This window comes from Coloeus monedula (genome assembly GCF_965178545.1).
Source record: "Coloeus monedula genome assembly, chromosome: 10".
NCBI classification, from domain to species: Eukaryota; Metazoa; Chordata; class Aves; order Passeriformes; family Corvidae; genus Coloeus; species Coloeus monedula.
In genome coordinates, this window is record NC_138790.1 from 11,806,397 (window position 1) to 11,827,702 (window position 21,306).

Below are 21,306 nucleotides of genomic sequence, written 5' to 3' on the forward strand. Positions count from 1 at the left end.
GGAACAATATTGGCTACTTCAGTTATTTTGGAAAATACAGTTTAAAGACGTTTAATTTTTTTCCCCAAGTGGAATGCCATCAAAGTTCCATCTTTTTTATGTATCTGGACAAATGTTTCAGGATCTTAGCAGAATTTCACATTGGAAGTACCTGATACAAATGGTATCATAACCCCATCCCTTGAACAAAGTCCTGATCAGGCAGGATGTGAAACACAGAGAGGCTGCTCCTGCCTGCAGTTCACGGCATTCAAAGTGGTCTCTTCTGAAAACAGGGAGGCCTAAGTGTCCTAAACTGCACGATCAGATCTTTGCACAGGGACAGAAAGGGAGCAGAATGAGGACCATGGATCATTCATTTTAATCCGTTCCTGCCAAGTTCTTCCCAGGCAATATAATTGTTAGCTGACTCTGTCCTCTGTCACTGGCCTGTTGGGTCTACAGAGCAGCAGCCACACTCAGTCCCTTTTGTCACATAAGGAAAAAGACACGTACCTTCTTCAAACTATATCCAGCATGAAATATAATGGGTGGCAGCAAAATATTGAAGAAGATGGAAGGATCAAAGGTCATCTGCCAGAAAGGACAGAAGAGAGGGTAAGAACAAATAAAGTAGCATTTAATTTGATATGATAGGTTTTAATTGTATCTTCTTATCAGGACTGATCTCAGGCTCACCTCCACTGTCTGTGGGATTATTCTGAATTGTTTTCTTGGAAGTATAAATGGGTAGTTCCTTACAGTTTACAGATGCAGATTACTACTTGAAAAGTATTCCTTCAAGAAGGAGATCAATCACGTGCTACATTACAGGTAACACATAAAAGCAGCGTTACCTGCGACAGCAGCTGCCCTACCAGACATCAACTTGACAGTCCCATGACATGACCCCTGGGTCAGACATGGATCTCCTGTTCACTTGCAGGAAAGATACATCAGCAGTGTTGGGCCTCAATTCCCTGTGTACAGAATGGCGATAAAAGGCCTACACCACCAAAACCAATGTAACATTTCCTTTGAAGGAAATGGTTTATAAAATAGCCATTAAAATTTTAAAGTAATGCTAGAATGAGGAAATGCACTGAGGCCTTCAACTTCTGGCACAGAGAAAGACCAAGGACATTGCCCAGCCACTGCAATTCATTACAAATAGCTTTCAATAAAATAGAATTCTCTTTAAAATTACAGCATTGCTGGAGAAAAAAACAAACTTAAATAAGCCTGTGTACTGCTTAGTGTTCTGTCAGTGGGCTATATTATATCAATACTTTTAAGTGACAGGAGGTAATTAGTGCAAAGGCTTGCATTTTGTTCAGATGAAGTGATATTTTAAGGCTACAGTATTCTAGATTATTTTTCTTCAAAAGAGTAAGACCTGCCTACAAAATTATTTCTGCCTTCTTACTAACAGCTTGATTTGATAAACAGGAAGTGAGAGCTGAGACTTTTTTCCATCTTGCTCACTTTGAGTTATAAAGCTGAAAGCGAGCTAAATAACCTGCCAGCAACATTAGCTGTGCTGGCACCATCATTGAAAACATGATGGAAAAAGGATTTTCTTAATTTATGAACTAACATTTTCAAATGTTAATTTTGGAATGAACTCAGCAAATATGTCAAAATATCTTTTCTGTGGGCATCAGAAATCCTGACTGCATGTTTTATTATTCAAAACCATGTTCTTAAGAATACATGTTTGTAAATCATGGCACAATCTATTCTCTCTGATAAAAGGCACTAAGTAAACACTTCTACTGCAGTCAAAAGGGAATTACAGTTGTACAAAACACAGAACATGGTGTGATCATGCTTTCTGTTTTTTACATTAGTGCTTTTGCCAGTCAGGAAGGCTGCCAGGCATTGTTATTGTCTCCTAAATACAGCTGAATTTATCCCTTTTCCTTTTTTATTTATTTTCTTTTCAAGAGGGCATCTGGCAGGAAATTTTAAAGGAAAAAGAAGTGAAAATCTAGGCAGACTGAGGTCTCTCCAATAATTTAGAGGAACTACAATTCACAGTAGAGACTTTTAAGAGCCTTCCAGCAAAGTGAGATTATGGAAACAAGATCAGGCAGTTCCCTGTAAGGTCACCAGAAATTTCTGTGCAAGTCAGTGCTCCTCCTTTGTCCTAAGTCAGCTTCAGTACCAGGTCTGATGAAGATGATCAAATGTAATGGATTAGTACATATGCCCTGGAAACTAAACACACACTTTGGCTAAGACAAAGCTGCAACTGCAACCAGTTAGCAGGAAAAAGGATGAAGATTCAGCAAAACCTGATTAGTCTTACTGCCACAGTATTTTCCTGTCTCCACCCACCACAACTCTAATGGTCCTTGACAGTCTAGTTCTTTCTGAGAAGGGCAAGTCTGGCAGTAACAGCAGAACAGCAGACAGGCACAAAATGGTGCTGCATCAGCAAGAAATTTGAGCAGATGGTTAAATCCTAATTCTGCTGAGCTCCCCAGTGTACATTGTAAGCATAACTTAAAAGTTTTTATAACGATAACCGTATAATACACAGGATCATGTATTACTGTGCTCCACAAACAATAATACTTGAAAGAAAGCAAAATAATGCATTGCAATATTTTAAAATGCCATTGGTAAGGGCTTAGAAGCTTCATGTGAATATACAATGTCTTTGAGCACAAAATCCAGGTCTTAAAAAGTGCCTCTGCACTGCAGTGTTCTTCAAATGGCTGCCATTTTTTAAAACAAGCGAACATCATAAGAAGCAAATATTACATAGGCAGGGAACGACTCTAATAACAAAGTAAAATATTTTGTTATATACTGGAAAAGAGAAAAGGGCATGACATTGTGAAAGACTGCAAATTTTCTCCCACACTTCCCTTTTTGCATCCAGCCTGAATTGCCACAATGGTATCTCCCCATGGCAGCGAAGTCCCTGCTGAGGACCACTGCAGGGGTGGAAGAATGTATGAGAATGCTCTGATGAATCAAAATGTACATTAAGTACATATTTACAAGTTTGTGTTTTGAAAGGTGTTTAGAGTTGGCAGTTTCCTCTGCTGTCCACAGGAGGTAACCTCCCCTTGCATTATCCTGCCAGAGCAAGTCCCTTTGAAGACAGAGGAAAAATAAAGATACCAGTGGGGTTTATAAAGGTTTAGTGGCAATGAATCCAAGTTAACAGCTGTGTCTGTAATGAACTCAGTGTCTGCAGGAGATGGGACTGTCATTTGAAACAGCTTAGGCAACCACTCCGCAAGCACACAGTCAGCTTGGAGCTAAATGATGGTCAGGGTTCTACCACACCTCATTTCCTTTACTGCTCTTCATCACTTATCTTGCTCACCCTAAACTCAGAATAGACTCTCTCTCTCTGTCTCATTTTAACTTGAAGCTTATTTTCCTCTTTCAAGGGTGAAAATAAAATAAATATCTTACAGAGTTTAGAACAAAAATAAGATAGGTTTTACCTTTTGAAGCATCGCATTGCCCTGGTGACCATTGACATTGTGGTGGCTGATCTCTCTTTTGTATTGATATTCGTAGACCTGATTAGTTATGTTAATAAGCAGAGTGGATGGCCCAGATTTCAGCTTTTCACATTCATAAACAGTCCCACTTTCAACATCTGGTGATTTTGTCACATACTGTATAATTAATCCCATTAAAAGGCCTGGAGAGTAAAGAAAAAAAGAAAAATGAAAGAGAGTCAAGTATTTTTAAGTATTTGATGCTACAGATTTACCAGTTTAGAGAAAAATTAGCTCTTCCAAAACTGTAGGAAACCTTCTCAGGGTTTCTACATTTACAGAACCTCTCTCAACACTTCATGGATGACCACAAAATATTCTTCCAAAATGGTCATTTCATTAGAATGCAGATGTTGGTTTGACATATGCACAGTCATACTCCTGTTTTTGCAATCCAGTTTCTGGCATAATAATTAACTGAGTTTTCTCAACCATTTCGTTTTCAGTAGTTATTTAGAGCAGGGAGATGCCTGCACAACTCATGTGCTGTGCTGAGCCTATAAACATCAGCTGTGCTGTTGGAGATTTCGCACACTTCATTTGTGGGGACAAAACTCTGACACATCCTCAGGCACATTCTGCTTTCTGTAGAAGACTGCATTTTTGAGACTGCATAAACATAGAAAAATAAATCAGGAAGGAGGGAAGGAATAATAAGACTATCTACAATTTAGGACTCTTACCTAAGACAGATATTTTGTCTCTCTTTACACTTAACAGGAAGGAAAATGTACTTCTGCAGCCATCCTCGGGATGGTATAGCTCTTTCTGTTGGCTCTAGTGGGAGGCTTCATGTTTACTTTAGGAGAGGTGAGCAATATTTAGCTAGATAACATTACTGAGATTATTTCCACCCTCAGAGACTTTGATTTGGTTTAAAATTTAATTTCCATACTTCTTTTATGCGTCCTATATGCTTTAAGTCCAGTGTATAGGATGAACAATTTTACAGTTACTAATTACTAACATATTCATAAAATGCTAAGAATACTCAGATTAAATATTGATGGAAGAGACCTAAGCATCTAGATAGACACACTTACTAGTGAAAGATAAGAAAGAAATTAAATTCCAGGAAATATCAGAGAAGCATCTGCAAAACATGATGTTACATTTTCAGTTTGATCCCATAATCAGATGGTGATACAAGTGATCACAAGGACCTTGAGAGTCTGTGTTATTGTCACATCTTCTCCTAAGAGAGACTCTCAGAACTGCAGATTCCTAGAGCACCTGTAAGTCAAGTTTGTAGCTTCTTGCAGTGATGCTGAGTAACAGCTGTATTGCCTGTTTAGTGTGTGCACGCTTTTGCGCTTGTTTAGAATCTATTGTTTAGTATGGTTGCTTCCTTTAAATGATAGAGAATTTCAATAAGGTGTAGAAATCCCAAGACCACTTTCTTAAGTTACACAGCATTCATGCAATAAATCAGATAATAAATCTGGCTGTAGTAAAAGACAGAATTCCTCAAAATGTTAGGGGAAAGCATTTATATGTAAAGGGAAGCAAGCACTGCACGTGCTACAGTGAAATATAACTTCCACAGTGGTCAGCCCAGATGTCCAAAATCACGAGTCAGAAACCAGGAAACCATTAATTAGTTAAAACTGTCAGGGTTTTCATCTTATTTTTATTAGATTTCCACTAGAAAACCACATATTAAATTTTTAAATTCAATTTCAAATACATTAAAAATTCAACTTAATTTGATGCTTGAACAAGACTTGATGTTTTTCATTCTCTGGAGCACAAAACTTACAGGTTTTCCTTTGCCATTTTTGTCCGTATGACTCAATGTTTTAAACTACAGTCTCTGATGCACTTCTATTACCAGGTAATCTGCTCAGGTAACAGAAATATTTTGCATACATTCACCAAGGCCTGTGCAAGATTATCAAAAAGTGTTTTAAGCACATTTATTTAAATGCAGCATTGGAACAGAAAAGGGTGTCACTAATGTTACAGATTTCTTTAAAAATGTCTCAACTGTCCTTTGAAGTTGGATCTTGAAGCAAAATCTCACTCTAACTACAGCTCAGTCATGTTTCAACTGAAGGCAGTGCAGGTTTTCCAGCTTCTTCAGTGGAAGCAGGATAAAATCCTTAATCATAGATTTGACCATTGGAAGGGATTTTTTAAGTCATCATGCCAAATTCCTGAACTAAACAGGACTTTCCTTAGTAAGGACACTCAGGGATGCAGTTTTAGTCATTACTTGATTTTCCCAAATATTTAAGATTTTCTTTCAAATTTCTTCGTTTGCCTCAAAAATGATGTTCCTCTCTTCACCTCACCACTACAAAATGTCAGTTTCTGACTTAATTGTGATTTTCCCATACTGTCTTCTGAGTCCTGACAACCTTTTTTCATTGTGAACACTGCAATCAGGAAGACTATAAAATATTCTGTTTTATTAAGGTCCAGGGATTCCTCTTTCTGGGACCTGTTACATCCATTTCTGCCTGTGAGAAACAGGGATACTCAGAACACACCATTAGAAGGCAACTACAATTATTTCACACAAGAGGCATACTGGATTTAGGAAGTAAAAGAATCATAGTGCTGAATCATTAGACACCTCCCCCGAAGCTGAATCCAGAACTGATTGTGCCTCAGTTCCAAACACACTAATGGGATCCTCAGAAGGGGCTGCAAAGGGCTACTGTGAGTCAGCTTTCCCTCTGCACACCTGTCAAAACTTGTCCCCTCAAAACCTGGGGAAACACCTCTAACCACTGCAACCCAAAGCCATTTTATGTGAGCACCACAATGGCTCTTCTGTCATTCAGCCTTTTTTTGTTTTCCCTCCAGTCTGATCCACTAATCCCATGGAGCATAACTGAAGGCTGGTGCATCTGCAGTCAGCCCCACCTCCACCTAGGGGGTACCACCCCCTGCCTAGGGGTGACAATTACTCAAGCTGAGAAAATTTCAATTAAATTTGGTAATTAACCTCCCATATAAAAGGCACAGATTGGCTTGCTGCTGGTTTGGGTTTTTGTGTTGTTGAAGTTCAATTCTAGCTGCCTACTTGCAAGAGTGTTTTAGCCTCTTATTCAGAGCTGAGAGGTGGTACCTCTATGTGAGCCTGATACCTGACTTCTGGGGAGGATGAGTAACTTGGATACTTGAACTCAGTTTGTCACTGTGTAGCTCTGGGCTACTGCTGCACTAATGTGAAGAGCCATGATTTACATCTTATATGGGGATTTTGGTGCCTAATGGTTTATAGCTGAGGTTTCTAAAGATATCTGGCTCTGCATGAGGTGCCTACAGGCACTTTGGTGTTTTATTGGCTCATTGTGTCTTCTCCAGCCCTAAGAGGCCACATCCTGGGGCCTGGTGCTACAAGATGGGTCACCTACTCTGATACCAGAGAAGTAGCTTTGTTTTCACCAGTGCTGGTGTAGATCATCTCCCACACTGTTCCTGAGTGTGCTCTTGTCTAGCAAACTCTCTCATATCCATCTGCCTCCCTGGTATACAGAAATCAGGAATTAAGTTGAGTTTACTCTTTGTGGTCTGTTTATCAAACTACAACATGCAGAGAAACTTGCTCTCTGAGACCCAGGAAAACCAGGGAATAAATGAATAAACCAGTAAGTCTGTATTTTTCCTCTTTCTTTGTGAGTGATTTTTCAGTTTGGTCTCAAAACAAACAAAATATTTTGAGTCTTTAAATACTTTCAAGCTAAATGCCTCCCAGTGTATGTGTATATATATATATATTTTGTGAAATGTTGAATTCCTGTTGAACTAATTCTTGTGAATTAATTCTGCATTATTTGAAATGCTTCTAGTTTTTTTTACTTTGTAGAAAGATTTTTGAATTAAATTTAGCTATACTTAGTGTTGAACCACACTTTGATAAATAAAAAAAATACACCTCAGTTGTTCAAATTTCTAAATGGACAGTATGGTTGTGGCTTTTTTTTCCCTAGCTGGAACTATTCAGCCTAGAACTGAATTTTCTTACAGAGCCTATGCAAAAAAAAAAAAAAAAAAAAACCAACTCACCCTTCCATTTGTTCTGTACTTTAAATAGATCTCTCTATCAGGCTGTGTTCAGTTTGTGGCTGTTCAGCACTTTGCAGTAACTGTAAAACTTCTTCCTGTTTTTGTCTTTCTGTGTTTGTTTTTTTTTGCCCTGGTGTTACTCACACTTTGCCTTCCTATCCTCTCCACTGCTACTCCCCTAAGGTCACAGTTGAGGAATATGGACCCACTTGTCATCCTGTGGGACACACTCTGCAAAAGGTGCCCATATTCTGTCACTTGAAGCCAAATTATCAGTTCATTGTATTGCTATCCACATCTCTAATAAAGAGCTTAATGGGCTGGAGCAAAGCAAACTGTAGGATGGAGACCTCTTTTTGTACAGAAAATGTAGAAATCAGAATTGTTTGGATAGGGAAGGAAGGTAAAATTAAGTGAGGGTAGGACTTGTCTCACTGTCAGTGCTTGGTGCCATGCAGATTTTCTCCCAAAGCTGCTGCCTGTTGAGCTGGCACCTCTCTTATGACCTCTGAAATTTCACTTTCTTTTCAATATTGACATTCCACAATGTTAAAGAAAACTACACCCATATCCAAAAATTTGAAGGATGAGAAGGGCAGCATTAGCTTTTTGGATTCTACAGATAAGCTTTTTTTCTCTGTTCGAAGGTTACCATAAATAATGCAAGACTAAACAGATAGTTTATTTACAGTCATGAGGAATGTTTTAATATTTCAAAAGCCCTGTCCTGCTGGAGCACTAATCTCTTAACCAATCAAAAGAATATGAGCAGGTTATCCTCATGATGTGCAGAGTATGTTCTGAGCAGGCAGCAAAACAGAATCAAATGGCAGATAAAAGCCAATTCCATACTTATTTGGTTTTGTTTTGTTGTATTCTCCCATATTTTATTTCTGTTTTGAGAGTCTTTTGTCTAAGTCTTCAGAAAAGGTCCTCAGCAGCACATGGCAAACAGCACAATTAGTGAAAAGGAAGCTATTGCAGTAGAGGCACCCATGTATTTAGAAAAACAATTTACAAGTTGATCATAATATATTGCACAATGTCTCATGATTTTTCTTTTGAGAAATGTTAACAGAAATGCAACAAGCAAATGTGTTCTCAGTATTACATAACTTGCACCCCATAAAATTGTTAAAAAACAATTCAGGTGATGTCTGACGGTGAAAACTGTTGCATTTAAGTATCATGTGATGCGTATCTCAGTCTCAACTGATTCAGTTGATGTGTTTTCCATGTGTAACAGATTTAAAGGTTAGAAAAAGGGTAGATTATTGAATAAATACTTTTTCAGAACTTTAAAATACAGGCAAGGCAGGCGAGAAGTAAGAGATTCTGCAGACCCAGGTGATAGGGGCTCAATGATTGGATTAATACAAGAGTTTCTTTTTTGCTTGCTTTCCTTTGAAGTTTCAAGTTTCTTGTGAAGACAATGAGCCAAGAAGAGGAATTAGCCTGTTCTTGAAATTTCATACAGTTAGTTTATAAAAAAAAAATAGTTTGTAGGGGATACAAAGAAGACTGGTATCTGCTTCAGTCTTCTAGTGGAACAGAGATCACCTTACAATTCTTGACATAGAAAATGAAACTTTTACCTCAAAATGTAGGTGTCAGTTGCCTTTGCCATTGCAGGCTTGTAGATGAACCTCCATATGTAGTTGTTTGCATGTGGTGTGCCTTGATAAACAAATATTCTTCAGAATATGCAATCTTAACAAAATCAATTTTGGGTATTATGCTGCTAGAGGATGTGGTGTGCACAGAACGTGTCAGAACAGGCTGGCATTCAGGTAATGCCTGAGTTGCTGATTTCTGTCTTCCATTTTGACATTTTACCCTCCTGTATGTATTTTATGGCAGCAGAAATGGCAGTAGAGTCTCTCAGAGTGAAACAGCAGTAAGAGACTGACAAGAGAAATCATTACATGTGTAAGTGCGTACCATTAAACTAGAGAGTGCTTAGGGGACAATGCGGAAAGTTACGCATGAAAGCAAAATGCAACCTGGCAAACCTTCAGAGAAGATTAGAACTAGACAGGCAAACTGAAGTTATCCTACAATGACAGCATTGAGAGCAAACTTGAGATGCATTCTTCAGTGTGTTTTTCAAAGGCACAGAGCAAAGCCAAAAGAAAGCTCTCAATATCATTTAAACTTTATTAGACAACAGGTCTGTATCTACTAGGCTCCTCAGACTAACAGGTTTGAATGCTACAAAACCCCAAGCAAATGAAATAATCTCTGTCACTGAAAGGATTTCATTCTTTTGTAAACAGTAAACTCCCCAACTCTCTGCTGTCTGACCACAGAGGTGCAGAACATGCACATCCTGAGGATAACCAGCTCATGACAGTTGCTCCCCCTTCAAGGCAGCCTCTAGCTACTTCAGGAGAGATGCTGTTACATCATTATTTTACCGTACACTAATGGAGCTGTTGACATTTAATTCAGCACGTTTTCTGAGCTTTTTCAGCACTTGATCTCAAGTGCCTGATCATAAATATGCAACTAGTCTGATGTTATGCTGGCATTTGAATTTATACTCACCATAAAGCATAGCTCCTCCAGTTTCATGCAGAAAGCGGAATCGATGGTTTTTAAACAACCAAATTGTTAGTATTGTAAGAATGAGTAGAAAGTTAAAGATTAGCAGCTCCACAGCTCCCTGATGATAAAAGTGATCTTCATCTTTCACTGATACATATTTCTTCAACTTCTCCATTTCATTCCCTTTATAGAAAGTATGTGAAAAATAAAAGAAGAAAAAAAATTCACAGGACGGAAAGTGTTGTCACCTTTGGTACAAAAAGTCCAGACACTACAGACATTCACAGCAAACACATCTGTTTCATTTGCAGCCTCATGGTAAAGCGCCCCAGCTCAGAATTCAGCTGGATTCTAGTTACAGCTTCCTGTTTCTCTCTTAAAGCTGCCCTGTCTCATTTTTATTGTTATGATTGTGTTGCTGGACTGCGCTTGCTCTGGCTGTGGAAGCACAAAGTGCCTCCAAGGCTCAGACTCAGTTTCTGAAATTCTGTTTTAAAAATCAGTGTGTGTTCATAATGTTTTTTTCCTATAATTTAACAGCACAATCTGAATCATAAAAGTCATATTTTGTCTTCACAGTTTAAGATGGAAAAAAATTATGTTAAAAAAATGGCATAGCAACCTTTACTACATTTTGGAAGTTTAAGAACCTTTCCTCTTTCCCACTTTCCCATATTTAAATGTAAACAACATAGAATAAAGGTGGTGCTTTACTATGGTGCAAAGACGGAAGAAGAAAAAGAAATCAATGAATAAGGATTTCAAGATTTAGGCACTTGTATTGATCCTGCCAGAAGACTGATATCTGTAAAAGCAAGGGTCCAATTATCTAGAACTAGAAGTGCTTAACCTCTCCCCCCCCCGCCAGTGAACTGAATAAAATGCAGTGGAATATACTTTTCATCATTTCTGCTGTTCACAGGTTTTGATTTACTCAATTCCTTATTCAGTTAAGCCAGAAAAACAAATACTCTGTGTAGAGCAAATACTCCTGCATGCTCTTCTGTCTGAGCTCAAGGCTGCAATGCACGTACATACAGAGAATTTCAAACAAACTTTAATCTTTATCAGAAAAAACAGCAATTATGCTTCTCATTATAAAAAGATAATCTTCTCATTATTTGATGTTAAAATCCCATTTTTTTAAAAATACATTTTGGAGGAAACTAATCATTACAGAATCCAGTCCAAGTCAGGTAAGTGTCAAAGGTGAATAACCCAGGAATACCCAGCTGTCTCAGTAATTCTGGGGCTGTAGCTCATGTTCCTGAGGAATGTTCCTGAGGAGGTCCTGTTACTTCAATCAATCTACCATGTTTTAAAATATTTTTTTCTTGATAATCAATCAATTGCATCCTCTGTATAAGCTAATTTCATCCCTTTTACAGGTTTCTTCTTTTTACTTTCACTTTGTAAGAAAATTATTTTCCTTCTAGTTCTTTTTAATTAATGCTTTTCTTTGCTTACCAGATTTTTTTTCCAACCTCTATAAGTGGTTTAACTTTGTTCTCTACACTGTTTCACTATTTTCTCTCCTTTGTGTTTCCCTCATTTTCTCTTTCTTTTTGTAGTTCTACCTGATAATTTGCCAACACCGTCAGGATTGTTTAAGTCAAAACTGTATTTCTGAACTAATTTTCAAAGGAGTCTCTGTGAGATGCAAAGTTGGCAGAAACCAGATGACACCTCCCAAATTAATGAACCATGTGACTCAATTTTAAGCGAGGGTAATGATGCTAACCTGTATTTCTTGAGAATTATTCAATGCCATATTTAGAATTAAAAAATAATGTAAGGGAATTAGGTGTAGCAGTTTCATTATACAACTGATGCAACTGTTTAAAAAATGTTAGTCACATAGCCAAGGCTTATAACTTTCATAGAGGAGAAAAAATAAAAATGAAGGCTTGATTTGGTTTTCATATTCACAATTTAGAAATGACAGTGACCTCAATTTTGTGAGTCTGATCATCCATCTCCAATGTAGAAGTATCAAAAGCAAGCAAAAAAATCAATTTAAAAGAATCACATTCAGTTTCTTTTTCAATAAAACCCAAAGATTTGTTATTAAGAGAGCCAGTTCTTTTCCACCCTGTCAAATAGGTAATTCGCGGGCACTTATAATGAAATCAATGGAGAAGAAGCACAAAACAGTGAAAAAAAGGTAATTTAATCCTGATAATATCAGTGATTAGACTATTCACTTCAGATTTGGGAGCCAGGCTCATGTTTTTATTTGAATTTACCTGAACTCGTATTTTTCACCAAACAACAAGGAATTCCTTAGTCTTACTTCTAGAGCAGGGTGGTTTGAAATATTTGAAACACGTAAGTGTTAATTTCCAAAGCTGTCTTTTCCCTTTTGCAAAATAGGGTTATGATTCTGCCCTATCTCAGAAGATGATCTGATACATGTTTGTGAAGCAATCACATGTGACAGCAATTTGCACCCGGCCAGAGCTTAAATGAAAACAGAATTTCAGGTTTAGTATCAGGCTTGTAGGTGTTGGAGTTGGGGCTTAAATTCTGCCAAAGCTCCTTATATAATTTTGGGGAGGTCTGGTTCTATATAGCACTTGCCATGTTACAGGATTGGGGTTTCAGGTGTTGCTTTCCTCTCTGAGGTGTAAGATAGTTTCAAACCAGCTTTCCAGACAGCCACTCATCATAGTTACAGCTTCTGAGGAATACAGAAATGATGTCTAAAAACTGTTGTTTTTCTTTGCCTTCTCAACCATTGTATTAATTATTACTATACACTATCTGAAATATGCAAAAGGTATGACTAAGGCAGGATAACTGTTGCAACATGTTTGTAAGTGAGAATTTTATACATGCATTGTTGGGGGAAATATACTGGAATTAAGTGGTGCAGGACCTTAAGAGTGCTTTTTGCTTTTAATAATCTGATGACGTTTGGCACCTATAGTCTACTCAGAGGGATGCCTCAAATGTTCAGGGTTGTACATGGAGAAGAGCTAATGGGAAACCTGTAAGTAATAGAAGAGCTGGTATGAACTGTTTCAATCCAGCTAATTTTGTTACACTTGTGCTGATTGGTGGGGCACTATTATTGTTCTCTGTATGCCATGTGATTTTATTCACAGAGCCAGATACCTCTTGAGCTAAATTAAGCCAAATCACCTCTCCAGTGCTTCTTTAGCAAATTTTTGCTATACACAGTTTTGTAAACAAGGATGAGTCTGAGTAGATGAGGAGCAGCTCTACTGAGAAAGTAGAGCTATCTATGAAAAATATACAGAAAAACAGTATGGCCTTGGCAAACCTTATCTGGGTTTGTAATAAGATCTGACTTGAAAAACTATTGGCAATGGGGCTAGGTAATCAGATTTTTTTTGTGCTTAGGTCTTTCCACCATTTTCAGCAGTATTCAGGTCCTTCAGTAATTTCCCTTCCTAAAAATAAATAACTTCTCTCCAGGTTTTGGCAGTTTTCCAGGTTAAATAGGAAAACTGTTGCAACAGCTGCATCATATTTCCAATATTTATAACAGATGATAAATTAAGAATGAAGGGAATTTGATAAAATAGAAAGTTACATTTTGGATTTAAGAACAGGCTACCAGGTGAATGAAGAAAGTTTTCATGGGAAAGATATTTTGAATATTACCTAACAGGGCCAAGGACACAGACAAAACAAGTGAAAGTTTCTGTGGAAGAGAGTATGTTAAGTAATTCTCATAAATACTGTGTTCTTACTACAAATATTATTTTCTTTATCTCCTCTGGCATGTAATTTTAATGAACAAGAGGTAATAGTCTTACTTATTTTCTATGTTCACCTTATCAACTCTATGGGTTTCACAGAACAATAATCCTTTCCTCCCTTTGCTCGGCAGATGTAGAAGTCTGCTCTTATAGAAACTATCAAGATGGAACAGAAAGCAAGAGGAGTCTTGTAAATCAGTAGAGGGATTCTCACCTTGGAAGATGTATAGTCAGAAAAGGAGCATAATGTAAAAATTGTAATTAATTATAGTTAGTGGGAATTCCAAGCAAAGATACAATGCTTTAGCACCACTGGCAATCCTGCAAGCATAGGACAAGTACAGACTAGAGTAGAAGCAAACATTGAAAACAAGTGCGTCTGTATGTGTTATTAAAAGACCAAGCAAAACCAACTCTGAAACTGAGAAATCAACCATATTGTGAGTACACAGATAACAAATGTTCTGTCACAGCTCGCTTGACTAAAATCCCCAGACAGACTGGAACAGGATTAGTGGGATCACAAGTGATTATCCTTCTCTAATCCATTCCAGCCAAGAAGATCTCCCTTGCTAGCTCCTGTTCTCATACACAACTGCCCAGGAAATACTGTGGGCTAAGGCCACTTAAGGCCACTAAGCCCACAGTGGTGGGCTAAGTGTCATTTATAACTGCCAGGCCTCTGTGCATTTTAAAATCTCTTCTACTGCTTAGAAGAGTCTTCCTATGAAATCAGTTTATTTGTTGGTTGCTACTGATCTTGTTGTCTTTTTTTTCTGAGGTCAGACTCTGGTTTTACTATTGTTTATTTGATATTGCTGGTATTCAATCTACACGGGTCGCAGAGCCTCTAGAGACAGAAATAAATCCACAAAATTCTATGTATCTTTTATGTTACAGCTATTACACTTAGCTGAAAAGTAGCTTTAAAAGTAATTTCTGCTTACTGGAATACAGCTTTCTATCCAGAAGGTGAAGTCTGTTTTGGTTTTTTTCCCTCTGTGGTTGAGAGCCTGTTTTACTGACTTATTGAAATACTGTACTAATTATGATGAATATACATTGAATTGAGTGGAACTGGACTTCTAATCTCCCAAGACTTGTGATACTTCTGCTTATATGTCACTGTCTCCAGGCATTGTATTAACACAGGAAAGTCTTTTCTCCCTTTTGAGCATGAATGAATTTCATGCACCCTGTGATGTAACAAGCAGATGTAATCATCTTGCTGGAATCTTCCTTCGGAGACCAAATTCAGTTTAACCAGAGTTGAAATGCTCATGTGTGCTTTTCTCACTGCAAAGACAGAATGCCAGCATGCCTGAAGAAATGAAAGCTCTGAAAGGCAGAAAGCACTTTGGTTCTAAGAGTTGTTATAGGAGAGTTAATCTGCTCCAGTTTAGACAGTTTTAGCCAATAGGTTCAGAACTAAGATGAATTCCTACGAAAATTGTGGGAAACTGATATTACCTGTTCATGCAGTTTGAATTAATCCACACAATTGAATATCAGGAGGTATTTTCAAGTTTACTTCTGTGGGTTTAATGTTAATTTTCAGCTTGAACTGCTGCCCTGTGGTATTTTTCTTTTATATTTTAATAAACTGAAAAACAATCTAGATAATTTTAATCTTTACCATTTTAAGTTAAATTTTTCTAAGTTACAATTTCCTGGTGGTAGACTACTTTGGGGAACTGACTCATGTTCAGCTCTTAGAACCATGGACTTGTGCATATCCACTGGTTTAAGTTTAGTTTCCTATAAAAGCAGGCAATGCATCAGTCTCACAGACTATGCTGCAGGCTGGAAAGTGTGTACTAAAACTGATGCAAAAAGGTCATTGAATTCCTTTGGCTTTTCCATGTCCTTGTCACTAGTTTCTCTGCCCCACTCAGCCTGGGTCTACCCTTGCAGGAGCCACTTTTGCTGCCCTTTTCCTTATATCCTTACTGAGTTACAACCCTGTTTCTCTGTTTGATCAGAAAGTGTCTCTGTATTCCTCCTGTGTTAACTGTTTCTGCTTCCATTTCTCTGCCTTCTTTTCCCATTTGAGCTCAGCCAGGTGTTCTTTCTTCATCCACACCAACCTTCTGCCATGTTTGCTTGACTTTCTGCATGTCGGGAGTTCTTCATGGTTTGAAGTAGCCCTCATTGAGACCAATCTCTCCTGGGCTGTTAGTATTAATACCCCATGCTTCCATAGTGATGGTGATATCACATCACTGATTCAGTTGTGTTAGGTAAACATCAACTACAGAAATACAGCTGAATTCAGGATTTCCACACCACAGCAGCAAACATCCTGACTGTCATTGCCATTTAAGGCTTAAAAAAAACTCCCAAAAAACCATAAAACTCCCACCAAACTCAAAAAAAAAAAAAAAAAAAAGAAAAAAAAAGAAAAAAAATCAACCCCATACCCCAAAAGCTGCGTGAAAAAGTATTTTGGTACAGTGCTTTTTGTTTTACTCAGTTTCATAGTTCATCAGTGTGTCATTTGGTGACTTCTGTTTCAGATACAACCCAGTACAATGTAATATAATTTGTAACAAAATGCTAGTAAGGAATGTGGGAACAAATACCTGATTTAACTGCCTTGCATGACATGGCTACTCTTTTCAATGAGTCGAACCTGAAAGCACATCCCACTAGAGGGCTCTCATTACACATGAAATAGAAATCTGACTTCAGCACTCCTAGGTCTCAATTTTTCAGGTTAAACATAGGTTTTGGTTTATTTGGACAAAGCATTGTAGTGCCTCAGTGTACTGGATTGGATCCCATTTGGAATACATAATTACTTTTGTGACTTTATTTTCAGAGGAAGCATGCTGATCCAACTGAATTATTTTTAGTTTGTGTACATGAACATTTTGGATAATTCCTAATTAAATAAAATATTGTACCCAAATTCTTATTTCCATTAGATCAGTAGGAATCAGCTAGTCTGAAGTTGTTATTTTATAGATTCTGCAATATCACTAAATTCTTTTTTGTAGGGACTTAATGTTTACATATGCTGGCCTTTCTTATATGCAGATAACCCTGCTATCTTCCTACCTCAGAGCCCAAAAGCATATTTTACAGAAATAGACCTATAATTAACAATGCTGTTTTCATCCCTATCAGTATCCAAACAGCAGCTGTTCCTTTTTTCATTTCAACACTGTTTAAAAACTTGTAAATAAGTAACATTAAGAACAGTTCATCATCATTTCTACATAATTGTACTGTGCTATCAGCAGCAGTGTTTCAAGAGAACAGATTGTGTTCTTCCATTTTGAAGAGAAACAGGGCTATGTTTGTAAAGGAATGTGGGCACAAGAAGGGCAGGCAGGTGCTTTTGAAAAACCTGGTGGACTGTAACTTCTGTTGCCGACAAAGTTTGGCCCTGCTTCTCTTTTGTAGTAACTAATTTTTCTTTAAGAGAATTATGTCCAAAACATAACTAATTTAGCTGTGGTAATATCTCTTTGGAGTGCCACGTTGCTTTCCTTACCCAAGGGAAAGCCCTCTCTTGTCTCCAGTTGAGCCCTTGGCCTGTGCTTTCTCTTCCTTTCCAGTTCACCCTATATGTTCAGGACAACTATTTCTCTTTACTCCGAGCCATGTTTTACCCTTACGTTGCTTTTGCTTCCAACCTCTTTATTCACAAACCTCTTTTCTTCCAACTGACAGTTTTCAAATATTTTTCTCTTGTTCTCTGGAAAGTCTAGTTGCTATAGAGACACCTGATGACTACAGAGACAGTGACTACCTTTGTTAGAACCTCAGTTGCTATAGCAATGACTGTTGGCTGTGGGTTCAATGAAATCTGCTACATGGTTCATGCCCTTTTATACAGCAATATAACTTGTAAAAGCTTCTTTTAATTGTTATGCTCAGTAATGGGACTGTGAGCCAAATTCTGTTCTAATTGAAGTCAGTGGGAGTTTTGCCATTAACTTCAGTGAGACCACAGTTTGATCCTAAACTCTTCTGTCCATAAATAACAAAAGGAATCCACTTTCAGCGCTGTGGCCAACAGAGTACGGCTTCATTTAGTCAGTAACCGCTGAACCTGGGAACAAAGCTTTGATGTCTGTGACTGTATTTCAGTAAAGTTTGACCTAAAAGATACTCTTTTTCTTTTGAATATTATAGAAATTCTGTGCTTAAATAGTCAATTCTCAGATCAAACATATCATAGTCCTTGTGGGGACCTATGTGTATTCTTTTAAATAGAGGAATTGTAAAACAAAAATGTAATCTTTAAAATACTTAGACCATTTGTTTTCCTTCCAGGAGAAATGTTTCCCTTTTGTTGCTTTGTGGAAATAGTGACAAGAAAGGTTTCAAGGAGGTATCACCACTTCACAGAAGAAGTATCCCTACTGAAAAGGTAGATATAATGTTGTTCTTCCAAAGGATGTTACTTCTTGGCAGTTTCCCTGGATTTTTTTTGATACTATGGGAATGACCTCTGAAGAATGTCTTAAAGTCAACTTTGTCTTTGAGCTATTTCTGTTCTATTTAAGGTATCCTGGAGATTCTTTCAAAGCCAGAGGAATCCAATTCAAGTAGAACTTGAGGTTGAAAAGCACTGTATTTGATATGTCCGTCCAAAAATGTTTGTTTTGTTAGGTTATACTCAAATTATCCCATATTATGACTGTTGTAGTCATTTGTGCCTTCATCTGACAGCCTTTTCAGGATCTCATTATTGTTTTCTTCTTTATCCACTGTTTCTGTGAAGTTATAGGGAAATTTGCTGCGAGTTTGTGTCAGAACAGTTCTTCCCCTTGATCCCCTCTATAAGGGTTAAGTTACAGGCAAGATTACAAAATGTCTAATTTTCAGCATGCCCAGAATAACAACTCTGACATGCCCACTTCAACAGCTGCTGCCAAACTAAAAACCAAAGAAGTCCTCTTACAGACTTCTACCATGCATATTTTGTATGAAAATCTGCTCATTTTAAGCAGTCATGACTAGATGAAAGAAACGTACCTGAAATAACTGCCATTGATCTCTTTGGAAAGAGCTGGCCAGAATGAACAGAGTAGAGTTTTTCATTTGCTAAGGGAAAAGTAAGAAATGGAGAAACATTGCCATTACCACTGAAAAACTCAAGTGACACCTGGTATCAGCACATATTGTGTATACAGTTCTGCAAGAGTCACTCCCCAGGTACTGTCAGATACACATAGAGCATCAGGACTCTGTGTGTACTCAGAGGCTTTTGGTGTGCTCACTGCTCTGTAGCATTTTTTGTACCCAGACCAAGAAACAGAAGGAATCCAGACTCACTTATGTTTCCTTTCCCTTCATATAATTTCTTTAAAACTTGACATTTCTTCTTGCTGTAGCAGACATTTTTATTTCTCTTTCTTCTGCTCTCCAAAGATAAGCTGTGGAAGACTCCTAAGATGAATAAAGAAAAAAATCCTTTCTAATGAATTCTGCTCTCCTCTGGTGATCAGTCTCATCTGCTTATCGAAGTCCATTTAGGCATTTCTTTGTTTTGACACGAGCCTGTTGGCCAAAGTGGTTATTCTTACTGTTTATGAATGCCAGGCTTTCTGTGAGAAGAGGCTCATGAAGTGTCAACAATGGTCAATTGTGAATGCTGTGCAATTATCTTTTTGAATTTCTGATTAATTTAGCACCAAAAAATCAGAATGAAAGAATAATTCAGATTTTCAGGGATTTCAGGGGTCATCTGGTCCAAAGTCTGAACCAGCTTAGGTCAGGCTCCAAGATGCTCAATGTCTCGCTGCGTTTTTTTTGTTTGTTTGTTTTGCTTTCCTGGGTATTTGACTTGCAGGTCTAAGAGAGAGGAAACAAAAAAGTATTGCATTCAGTAACATCAGCATTTTGAGTTATATACACAAAAAACATTTATAATGTAGAGATGAAATTCAAAAGGCATACATAAACTTCATGGTACTCAAAGCATCTTATGGTGACTCCTGCATTTTCATTCCTCTGTCACTTTGGACATGGAATAACATTAAAACTGTTGCTTTTCTTGCTTAAGTTAGGCTTTACATGAACATCTTTCACCAGTCTGTTATGGAAGACACAGAACACTGAAATACTAAAAATTCTTGGGGACCATTAATTTTGGCAAGATTTTCTGCCTTGCAAGAAAAAGCTTTATGAATTGTGTTCTGTGTAATCTATTACTGAGCCTTGTGAGGAATTTTGTCCTGTCTTCTAACATGCATGCACAATGTATTTTGGATTATTCACATAGTCTGCTTGGATGTCTAGTGAATTCTTGTATGATTTATAGACAAAACACGTTCTGGTATTTGAAAGAGAGAGATCATTTTCCTATCCTCCTAGTAAAAGTACATTATCTAACATGAGCAACAAATAAACTCAAGGCTGTGTTTGTTGCTATCAGAAGGCAAACAGATGCTAATTCCCTGTTTGAGGCTGTTCTTTCCATCCACAACCCATGTTAAAACTTGCAGCAGTTCTCTGGCCCTGTCAGGGAGAGGAACTGCAGGGGCTCACCATCCCAGGGTACTAAAGGCTTGGAACAAAGCTAGATTTGTGTGTCTTCAAATCACACCTGTTTTCTGACAAGTGCTCTCTAATAAATGCTCCACTGATTAAACAGTGCACTCCCAGGACACTGAGACTGCTGTGGGCATTCATGTCTCTCACAGGTTAGACACTGTTTAGGAAGAAACAGCATATCTGCCCAACATCCTTACAAGTATGAGAAAACAATTTTAGGATAAATCAGCTAAGTATCCCAGATAGAAGGTGGTAGGAGGTTATTCAAGTTGAGCCAGCACTTGTGGCATCCCTGCTTTGTTCTCAGATTTGCTGTTTACAGTGTTCTTTATTCACCTTGTCCTTTTTCTTGCCAGTCTTCTGCCTTCATTGCAGGTCAGAAGAAACAGTTGCTCCTTATAAAGCAGCTCTAGCAAGAAAAAAAGGAGAAAGGGTGCTGGACTTAGCTTTACATACTGTTGCTGCTTGATATGGCTTCTCTGGAGCACAGCCTGGACTCTTCCACGAAAGTTCTCTCCACCATTTCTGACAGTCTAAGCCGGGCAACACTCTACCTGCTGAGCACAGCCCTGCAGGTGTGCAGAAGACAGCAGGGTAGGGCCTCACCTACCAGAAACAAGATTCTCTAAAATGGGAAGACCCATAAATAAGGGATTATTAGATCAATGTCTCACAGCAGTTGTTTTAAAATTTGTTTTGTTAGCAGCAAACCCCAGAACTTCTGTGCATCCACCATACTCTGTCACTTCAAAGAGCAACCAACTCAACGGTCTTGGAAAAGAGGAAAATTGGAACTTACTGACCAGCTGCCTTTTACTAGATGTGAAGGCAGAATAGTCAGAAAGATTGAGCTTGTTGTTGTTGCTTAGATCTTCTTTCCACCTTCTAAATGTATAGAGAAACAGTCTTTGAATGTAGTTTTTCATATATTTCACAATATTCTTCATCAAAAAAAAAACCCCAGGGCACTTTTGGGGTGTTAAATGGGATCTATTACA

At 37.8% G+C, this 21,306-nt stretch overlaps 1 protein-coding gene across 1 annotated transcript in view; it reads right to left on the reverse strand.

Moving 5' to 3' along the window:
- The window catches only part of SLC9A9 (solute carrier family 9 member A9), a gene marked incomplete at both ends in the record, with an annotated part of 176,634 nt that extends 166,389 nt beyond the window's left edge, over positions 1 to 10,245 (reverse strand). Inside the window, 3 exons of the mRNA XM_082287798.1 lie at positions 496 to 573; positions 3,447 to 3,649; positions 10,071 to 10,245. Of these exons, the coding sequence (XP_082143924.1) occupies positions 496 to 573; positions 3,447 to 3,649; positions 10,071 to 10,245 (456 nt within the window). The remainder of the gene's footprint in view (positions 1 to 495; positions 574 to 3,446; positions 3,650 to 10,070) is intronic.
- Between the last annotated feature and the right edge of the window lie 11,061 nt (positions 10,246 to 21,306).